At 32.3% G+C, this 10,495-nt stretch overlaps 1 protein-coding gene across 1 annotated transcript; it reads left to right on the top strand.

Annotated features, from left to right (window-relative positions):
- The first annotated feature begins 231 nt into the window (after positions 1–231).
- Positions 232–1,446, top strand: LOC125204191 (mitogen-activated protein kinase kinase 5-like). Its single transcript, XM_048102763.1, has one exon. The coding sequence runs from the start codon at positions 300–302 to the stop codon at positions 1,236–1,238; it is 939 nt and encodes a 312-aa protein (XP_047958720.1). The 5' UTR covers positions 232–299; the 3' UTR covers positions 1,239–1,446.
- Positions 1,447–10,495: the final 9,049 nt, after the last annotated feature.

Below are 10,495 nucleotides of genomic sequence, written 5' to 3'. Positions count from 1 at the left end.
TAGACCACACATTTTTTAAAATCATATAGCCTTAAATTAGTTGTAGTTAACAATTAAATAATGAGTTAGCAATTGATCACTCCCCTAAATATAGCCCTAAATGTAGTTGTATGCCTAGTATCCAATTATTATGGTTTGGAGGCATTCACTTTTAATAGATTTGATTTGATTCGATGTATTTAATTAGGTAAGTACATAGGAGCATTTACGAAACTTAATCAACAAAATCAAATAAATATGACTTCTGATTAATTCCAAAATCTGTCAATTTCTCTACTGTAGTTGGATTCAGCTTTCTTATGAGGCCCGCGGCGAGGCAACGGCGGCGCTCCGATCTAACCCTACCGATGCCGCAGCGCGACACCTCGCTGGCCGTCCCCCTCCCTCTCCCGCCGAGCGCCTCTTCCCCTCTCCAATTACAGCACTCCGAGCTCGAGCGCGTGAGCCGCATCGGCAGCGGCGCCGGCGGCACGGTGTACAAGGTCCTCCACCGCCCCACCAACAAAATCTACGCCCTCAAAGTCATCTACGGCAACCACGAGGACGCCGTCCGCAACCAGATGCGCCGCGAAATCCAGATCCTCCGCGACGTCGACAACCCTAACGTCGTCCGCTGCCACAACCTAATCGACCACAACGGCGAAATCCAAGTCCTGTTAGAGTACATGGACCGCGGATCGCTCGAGAGCCGCCACATCCCCAACGAATCCCCCCTCTCCGACCTCTCCCGCCAGATCCTCTGCGGATTGCACTACCTCCACCGCCGCAAAATCGTCCACCGCGACATCAAACCATCCAATTTACTCATCAATTCGCGAGGAATTGTGAAAATCGCCGATTTCGGAGTCTCGCGAATCCTGGCACAGACCATGGACAACTGCAATTCGTCGGTGGGGACGATCGCCTACATGAGCCCCGAGCGAATCAACACCGATCTCAATCACGGGAGATACGACGGCTACGCCGGCGATATTTGGAGCCTGGGAGTCAGCATTCTCGAATTCTATTTGGGGAAATTCCCCTTCTCCGTCGGGAGGCATGGGGATTGGGCGAGTCTAATGTGCGCCATTTGTTTGTCTCAGCCGCCGGAGGCGCCGCCCACCGCCAGCCGCCAGTTTAGGGATTTCATCGCTTGCTGCCTGCAGAGGGATCCGGCGAGGCGGTGGACGGCGGCTCAGCTGTTGAGGCATCCGTTCATCACTCCGGTGACTGTGACCAATCATCCTTCATTTAACTAATAATTTACCTGTTAATTTTATAGAAATGATCTTGTTTAGCATGATCAACAATGTTATATCGAGGTTCGGTTCGGTTGCCATGACGTATCTTATATCTTTTCGGTTTTATTTGTCTTAAAAGCATGATGTAACAATTTATTTAGGCATGATGCCAGAATTAGATTGTATCCTTTGATTAACTAATTTTACTTCAGGGCTCCTGTGACTACTTTGACGTGACGCTAATTATTAGTTTAGATTGTATCCTGTGATTAACTAATTTTACTTAAGGGCTCCTGTGACTAATTTGACGTGACGCTAATTATTAGTTTAGATTGTATCTCGTGATTAACTAGTCTCACTTTACTCCTACCATTAGTTTAACGTGGCGTATCCATATTACATCTAGCTATTATTTTGTGTGACGAATTGAATACCACGTGAGCTTACTTAATTCATTGCATCAAGCTGTCTCTGTCTATGCAAAAGAAACGATAATAAGCAGATTCGTTTTGGCTGTGGTGGAATGAAGGGAACCTTATCCTTTGAGATTAATCCAACTTGGATTAAATCTAGCAGTATCATCTTGTTCTGTGTTTTGGGAGATGTTTTCCAAAACCCTATCAAATCTATATTGTCTTTCTCCAACTTGTTACTTTATCCCAATCAGAATCAGGAAATTATCAATTTTCTTGGCATTATATGCCTTCTTCATCACAATCCGCTGATTTTAAGAAATATAAAAAAAAAATTGGTGAAAAAAGATAGTGCAATATATATCTGATTTTTATGTAATAATTAAATATTAAAATGTGAATAGAATGTGATTAGTGGAATATGGAGCCTATTACTATTTATAGATATTCTAACTGAAACTCATAATGTGGGACTAACTAAATGGTAAAAAGAGACTCCTAAAGTAGAATCAAAGCCCAAGAGTATTATCTTAAGTTTCCGTAAAACAATACGTGGCTTAATGGACAAGTCATTCAATGAACTTCAACTACTTATATATAGATAATTCATAATTGTAGCTATTTTCTCCATTCTATCATAAGCGAGTCACTTTCATTTTTGGGACATTTCACCTAAAATTAGTAATTTTTTTAACAAAATATAATATCTTTCCCTCTCTTACTTTATTTTCTCATTTTCATTATTTTCTCTTTACTCATCTACTTAATTCTCTCCCGACTTAACTCTTTAATTATTTAAGTCTAATAAAAAAAAGTCTCACTTATGTCAGAACCAGAGAAAGTATATATCATCATTAACGGTAAATGATCCATCATTACTACACCATGCAACGTCATCAATAGTTATATACCCCATCCGTCCCACAAGAATATGCACTCTTTCCTTTTTAGTCCGTCTCACAAGAATATGCACTTTCTAGTTTTGAAACTCTTTTCTCTCTAATGAGGTGGGACTCATTTTCCACTAACAGTATTTTATTTATTTTTTTTCTCTCTACCTCTTTCTTACTTTACCAATTTGCATTAAAACTCGTGCCGAACCCAAAGTGCATATTCTTATGGACGGAGGGAGTATAATACTACTATGATACTCCCTTCGTCCTTGAAAATTTGTCACTTATTTCTATTTTCGTCGCTCCCTAAAAATTTATCACCTTTCATTTTTACTATTTTTTGTAGTGGACCCCACAATTCACTAACTCATTCTCACTCACATTTTATTATGAAACAAATATGTAAAAGTAGGATCCACGTGCCACTAACTTTTTCAACCCACTTTCTATTATATTTTTTAAATTTTGTGTCGGATCAAATGGTGACAAATTATATGGGATAGATGAAGTAATATCAACGCAAGTTTCTGTAAACAAAGTGTGGTTTAATTGAACAAGTCATCATACAAATTTTAAGTCATGTATAGATAATTGGTGCTACTATGGAGTATCACATTAACAATGGATTTGTGGTTTAATTGAACAAGTCATCATACAAATTTTAAGTCATGTATAGATAATTGGTGCTACTATGGAGTATCACATTAACAATGGATTTCCTTGAATTTCTAATACAAATTGAATCAAATATCAAAATATCCCGTTTAGATAATCATTAAATAGGGTTTATAATATATATATTATATATGATATCAAAAGCCAGCCATTTACTTTCGAGAAATCATTAAATAGGATTTTGTATATCAAGTTTACAAAAAATAATCATTAAATAGGGTTTATAATATGTATTGTATCAAAAGCCAGCCATTTACTCTCGAGAATGATAAAAATTAAAAAAGTCTATGTTACTTAGTCTCATATTAAAAGATCATCGGAATTTGATGGGACAACTTGTGACTATTGAATTTGATGAGTGGAATTTGGATGGACGAGATTTTGATGGCTTTTTAAATCCGGACTATATGTACAAACACCATTCATCAAGATTTTTCAAAGGTATATATCATGTTGGAACCGTGAAACCGCCAGTTAACCGGGTGTTCGGTCGCGGTTTCAGTTCGAAAAAGTTGGAACCTGAATCGAAACCACGGTTCTAAAATTCACGGTTTTGGTTCGGAATATTCTCGCAGTTTCGGTTCGGAACCGTAACCGGCAGTTATGGTTTCGGTTTTGGTTTTAACCGCCGGTTCGATAAACCTTGGGCAGCTCTAGAAGGGTCTATTTTAAGAGCCTATCTTTATTCCTATTTCCACATCAATATTTTATCTCTAGGGTCTATCTTCTTGCAATTGAAGGGCCTAACTAAAGAATTATCCTACTTCCCATCGCATTTCTACATTATCACTATTTTATTTTAATTTTTTTGCACTTCTGTATTTAATATGTTATCAAATAAATTAAATTAAAATGCAAAAAAAAAATACTATAATACACAAATCTTCGTTGTTTCGCCTTTGCTATCACGCGTTGTATCACGCAGTTAATTGCTTTGTCGTCGGAATCGATAACAGAAGCCATTGATATTCTTAAAGAGAGAGCAAAACTAGAGAAAAGGAGAGATGATAAGATTTTAGTGTAGGAAATGTAAAGAATGGGATGAGGCCGTTGCATCGGCTCCGGGGTATGACGAGTGAGGGGCCGTTCTTCGGCCAGTTTCCCGGAGATCGGCCCTCCCATTGCCAACGCTCTTAGGATTCATCTATGCAGTTCATAATAATTTAACGTAGTAAGTAAAGATAAATTAAAGAGATTACTTAAATACAAAATCCATGAGTTCACTTATGGATGAAAAATTTTAGTTCTACATCGACTCAACCTGTATACCAATCAGAATGACGCCAACTCAGTTATACACATTACACACAATATCATCACACCAGTAATAAAATATCATTACATCAATTATACAATGTCATCACACTAGTTACATTTTCATACCAGTTGGTACAATGTCATCATATAAGTCGTACAATATCATATGACTCTGTACAATGTCATTCTAACAATAAAAAAGTACTCATCATAACTCTAACAAAAAATCATTTTTTTAATTTTCATATAGTAATAATTAAGATTTCATTTGAATTACATAAAATTATATATAGTTTGATATATAGTATTTTTTTGTGAAAAAATAACTTAAATCAATGAAGTTATGTGAAATTAAATTCTTTTGAGTTATTTTAAGGGAAAGAGAATGATTTCCATAAGTGGTATCAATGTTAAAAAAAATCAAGAAATAACCTTATGTTAAAATGGTGTTAGTTTAAACCAACGAATTTAGAAATTATATTTGTTCATTTTTATGGTCTTATATGATTATATTTATAGTTATACTTCTAATTCAATATTACTAATTATCTTACATATTGAATTAAGATATAAATGGACATGAGTGAATGTTACGTGTTTCATTATAGGGGGGAGTACTCTTTAATTTCTTTGATTGGGGCCTTCGTAACGGAGGAAAAATGAGGCTGAACAGCATTATGAAAATTAATACCAGTGTTAGTTTTTTTAAAAAAAATTATAAGCAATATTATTAAAATTTCATAGTAGTAGTATCCCACAGAGTTAGGCTCGTGAAAATGGTAAAATAGTGTATTTTTAGAAAATGACCTGGTGGTTCCTTTTATAAAGACATAATATCATTTTTTTTCTTTCAATTCTTCGTTAGGATGAAAATTTATCTTTTATATTCAAAAAGTGTGACATGAAATGTGAAATAACATTGAATAGGAAGCACCAGTAATACAAACACATATTCCATATTCCATACTAGAATAAAAACAAGAAATACTGTATATTTTAAAGTTGCAGTTTCAAATAATAATTGTGGCTAAATTTGGAGAAAACTCTATTGAATTTAGATGCTTAGGATTTTTAATTTAGTAATTATATAATAAAGATATTTCATATTTTTGAGTTATTTATTTAAATTAAGTTGTGGTATATATGATTGGTTTTGATTTACTGTATCTGCCACATAATTTGAGAGGAATAATGATGTTGCATAGTTATGGCGTGGTTGAGGTTTTATTGGAGCATCGATTACTATTTTTTACTACTACTATATTATATTTTTTATTTCATGATATTTTATGAATGGTTTCACATTCTTGTTTTGGTTTCACTTGCTTGTTTTGCTTGTATAATTTACATTCTTGTTCCGGTTTCACTTGCTTGTTTTGCCATCGCCATTCTCCAACAAATTATAATATAATAGTGGGTGGGTCGATACGATATATCGTATCGAAAACGTTGTATCGTGTATCGTATCGAAAATATCGATATGAAAGAATTTCATATCGTTATCGGATCGAAAGTTTCGATATATCGAACTTTCGATATAAAAAAATTTCATATCGTTATCGTATCGATATTTCGATATATCGTACCGAAATTCGATATATCGTTAAATATCGATATATATCGAAAATTTTGATATATATCGATATATATCGAAAATAAAATATCGATATATATCGAAAATATCGATATATCGAAAATTTTCGATATATATCGTATTTTCGATATAAAACGATATATCGCGATATAAGGAAATTCATATCGTTATCGTATCGAAAACTTACGATACGATATCGTATCGTATCGAAAAATACGATATATCGAAAATTCGATAATTTTTCGATATTTTTCAATACGATACGAGCGATATATCATTTTTTCGGTATTTTTCCCCCGCCCTAATAATACAAATGAAACTGTGACAATTGATACAATCTAATTGGACAATAAGTAGAGGGGAGACGCAAACCATGTGGCCTCTTTTGGAGGAGAGATAGAAGCTATCTAGGATTACAATTTATTTTGTTAATTATTAAGAATGTGGAGAGATAGATTGACGATAAAAAAAATATGGTCTAATAATCAACGAATAAAATTAGTTTGAAATGAAGCAGTGAAGTAATGAATTAAAAGTTCTAGACTCCATCATTTTAAAATTAATTGAGACCTTTGTTTTCCATGACATTTAATAAATTAGATAGAGAAATAATAAAATAAAAATAAATGAAATAATAAATAACTGAAGAAAAAATAAAACAAAGAATAATACAAATAATTAGAAATAAAATGTGTTAAACTAGATTAGTGGGTTGTTCGATTTTCAAAATTATATCCCGGGACTAAATATGGACTTATGTCTGATTCATGAGATTGAATCTCTCAACTCAATCTTAAATGTATAATTATATAATAATTATTTATTATCACCTTTATTAACTAAATAATCTCATAATACTATTTCATGTAATAATTTATTTAACAAACCGAACTATTAAAATGATTTCAAATAATTTGAAAACAAGAGACTACTAACAATAATAGAATAAAATAGTTGAATTAACGTGGGAACTAACGGTGATAATAAAGTAATATCCACGACTTCCACGTTTCATCAATAGACAAGAATCACATGACTTTAGGTTGTGAAGGTAAACTTTTAACGCGCCTAACCAATTCCACTCTCTCGAAAAATAATTGATCGGGAATAAAGTGTAGGGCCAATTGCATTATAATATTTGTTGGGTCCTTCTCTTTTGTGAACTCTAATTTTATAATAGAAAATAGGATTTGTAAATCTAGTTATTTTTATAGAGAATAGGATTTTATTCGATTTGGAATACGAAACAAATATTAATGGTGATACACTTGTGATTCTCTAATCAATTTTGAGTGTGTGTCATATTCTTACTTGTGTATTAGTTGACATATTCTTACTTGTGTATTAGATGACACTTACTTGTGCATTAGTATAACCTCACAATAATTAATTAGAGTTCAATATACTGAAGTTAGGCGCTCTTTACCATTTATTTACATTTGTTATAGATTATTAATTAATTTACATTGAAGGACGAATTTGGATATTCATATTTTTTATTATCTCTTGGTCTATTTTGATAAGAAACAATTACCACGTGGATACTTGGTACATGGATTAAAGGTTGATGTCTTTATTGTCACGAACGCATATGATTGATAGTCCACAAGAGTTAGAAGTGTCCGGGAGAAGTAGAGATTGTTGAAATGTGGTATGTTTTGTTGGTACCTTTTTACTTGCTTATTTTTATTTGTTGAGAGAAAGTACTTGGGTGGTTGTGGGCGTGGCTTGGCATGGTAGTAGCTAGTCTTATGTGATTTTTGCGTTTTGAATCTGATAAGATTAGTTGTAGAGGCTGCTTCGTTTTTGTATTTCGTGATGCAATTGTGATTGTTCAGTTGACAGACTCCTAGATAACCAGTGATTTGGTTTGAGCTTTTCTTTTCATAAAAGAAAAAGAGTGAACTACCTCAAAAGTCCCTAACGTTTCCATTTGTGACGCTGCAGGTCCCTAAGAAAAAAAATATCTCCGGAAGACCCTAACATTAAATATAATCACGAATCATATTTTTTCGGACCAAAATACCTTCAGGCCCTAAAAGGGCATTTTTGTCTCTCCATTATATTATTGACATGTGATTTCTGCTACATTTTTGTCAGAAACTTCTTATGTAATTTTCTAATAAATTCTAGTACTTCATACATAATTAAAATTTTGTTATTATTTACACTTTCTAATTTTTTTTATAATATGCATATTTATCATTATCTGCATTAATTAATATGAAAATAATAAAATGAGACCCTTTCTTCCTTATAAAACTCATTTTCAGGTATTTTCGATGTTTTCTATTTCCTCTAATGTTTATTTGTTTTTTACCTTTATTTATCGATCGGTTTTATTTATTATGATAGTACCCCAATTTTGGAGTATTAATTTATAAATTTACATTGTCTTAATTTCTGATACTATTATTAATAAAAAAAAATCTACAAGAATTAAATAGCTAATGTCACATGCTTAAATATTTTTAAAATATTACTCATGTTTCAATTTTATCATGAATGACATGAAACAATGCAAATTTATATATAAAGATTGAATATTCATATGATGTTAAAAATTTCAGTTTGAACTAAATTAAAATTTTTAATAAAATATTAATAAATATAAAATCGTCTTAAAATTAGGCTTACATTAACAAATTAGTTTAATGAAAAAATATTTTAAATGTATGTGTTTCAAGAAAATAATATTGTATCATTTAATTAAATATGAAATACTTTTTATTCAGTGTATTATTGATTCAGATTTTATTTCATAAATAACTTCACTTTTCCATATTTTTGTTGTTTCTCAATGAATTTTCTATATGATATAACTAGTATATTGTTACCACTAACTAGAAATAGAGGAATATAAGATTTTTTTTTGTACAAATATTGACAAAACTTTAATTACGTATGAAGTATAAGAACTTATTAGGATATCACATAAGAAGTTGATGACATAAATGTAATAGAATTCATATGTCAGCGAATTTAGGGATTGCCAAAAATACCCTTCAAGGCATTTGGGTATTTTGGTCCGAAAATTGGCTGCAAAAACAAAATTCGTGATTATGTTTAAGGTTAGAGACTTCCGGAGATATTTTTTTTTCTTAGGGACTTGCAATGTCACAAATGGAAACGTTAGAGACTTTTGAGGTAGTTCACTCGAACAAAAATTGATATGGGGTTCTAAGTTAATAACTTAATTTTTATAATAATATTAAAATAATAAATTTAATAGTGAAATACTAGTGAGATATAAAAAGGACCTTTGTCCATAAAGTCATAAACTTTGAGCGAAATTTGCTATTTTCACCGACTTTAAAGTTGGGAGCGAAAATCATAAATTTAAGCTTTGAAGTGCTTTTCCACAAAATCAGTTCTTTTCACAATTTATAGGAATTTCATTACAAATGATAAGTTCATGACTTTTCCGATAAAATTCTAAGTGAATGAAATATATATCAAATTAAATCAAAATTTATGATTTTAGAGACTAATTAATTTTACTAAATCTTCTCTTTAAAATATTTGCACTATTAATTAGATGAATGAATACGATCACTTGGATTTGAAATCTTATAGTGTACCACACAAAATATTTGATTTCACATATTTCACGTAACAAGAATATTAGATACTACTGTGACATTAATACCGTTTAAAGAACTTTTGTGTGAGAAATAAGAATAAATTCTAAACAAACCTATTAGTCCCCAAAATCATATACTTTGGCCTTACTTTCTATTCCTAGGAGCATTAAATTTGGTCGAAAAATTGATTTCATGGAAATTTCATCATAAAGCTTTAACTTTATGATTTTTGCGATCAATTTGATAAATAGTACTAGAAAAATTCCAAATTTTGGAAAAAACTGTGGGACAAGAAAAGGTTCGTAGTATTGGAAATAACTGTGGGTGTGGGACAAGAAAAAGTGATTATGTATTTTATATGATACACATAAACCACGTGCACCACTTTGATTCAAACGTGTGTATTCTATTCTCTTTTCCTCACTCATTATATATCTAACTTAATTCCTCAACCTCACATTCTCTCCATCTCCCTTTCGCTATCTCTCTCTCTCTTTCTCAAAGAATCACTCCCAAAAATGTTTTCCTCAATCTGGAGCAAGAAAAAGTTGTCAATCGATAGCTCAAGCAAAGCCAAAGCAGATATTGAAGGCCTCAGAATTCTTACAAAATTGGAAATCTCAAATTCAAACGTTGTTGTCAAACCTATTTCCCTGCTCAAATCTAAGTCCAAATCCTATGATTGCTACCTCAAAGTGTGCAATCTCTGCATCAAACCCTTAAATTTTGAGAAAGACATCTACATGTATAAGGATTTGGGGTTTTGCAGTGTGGAGTGCAGAGAGAGGCAGATTTACATGGATGAGACTAGAGAAATGGAGGCCAACACGCAGAGAATAGTCTCCGCTTTCCGCCGTGG

Source organism: Salvia hispanica, chromosome 2 (assembly GCF_023119035.1).
Source record: "Salvia hispanica cultivar TCC Black 2014 chromosome 2, UniMelb_Shisp_WGS_1.0, whole genome shotgun sequence".
In the NCBI taxonomy this organism is placed as follows: domain Eukaryota; kingdom Viridiplantae; phylum Streptophyta; class Magnoliopsida; order Lamiales; family Lamiaceae; genus Salvia; species Salvia hispanica.
This window is presented reverse-complemented; position numbering and strand designations above follow the sequence as displayed.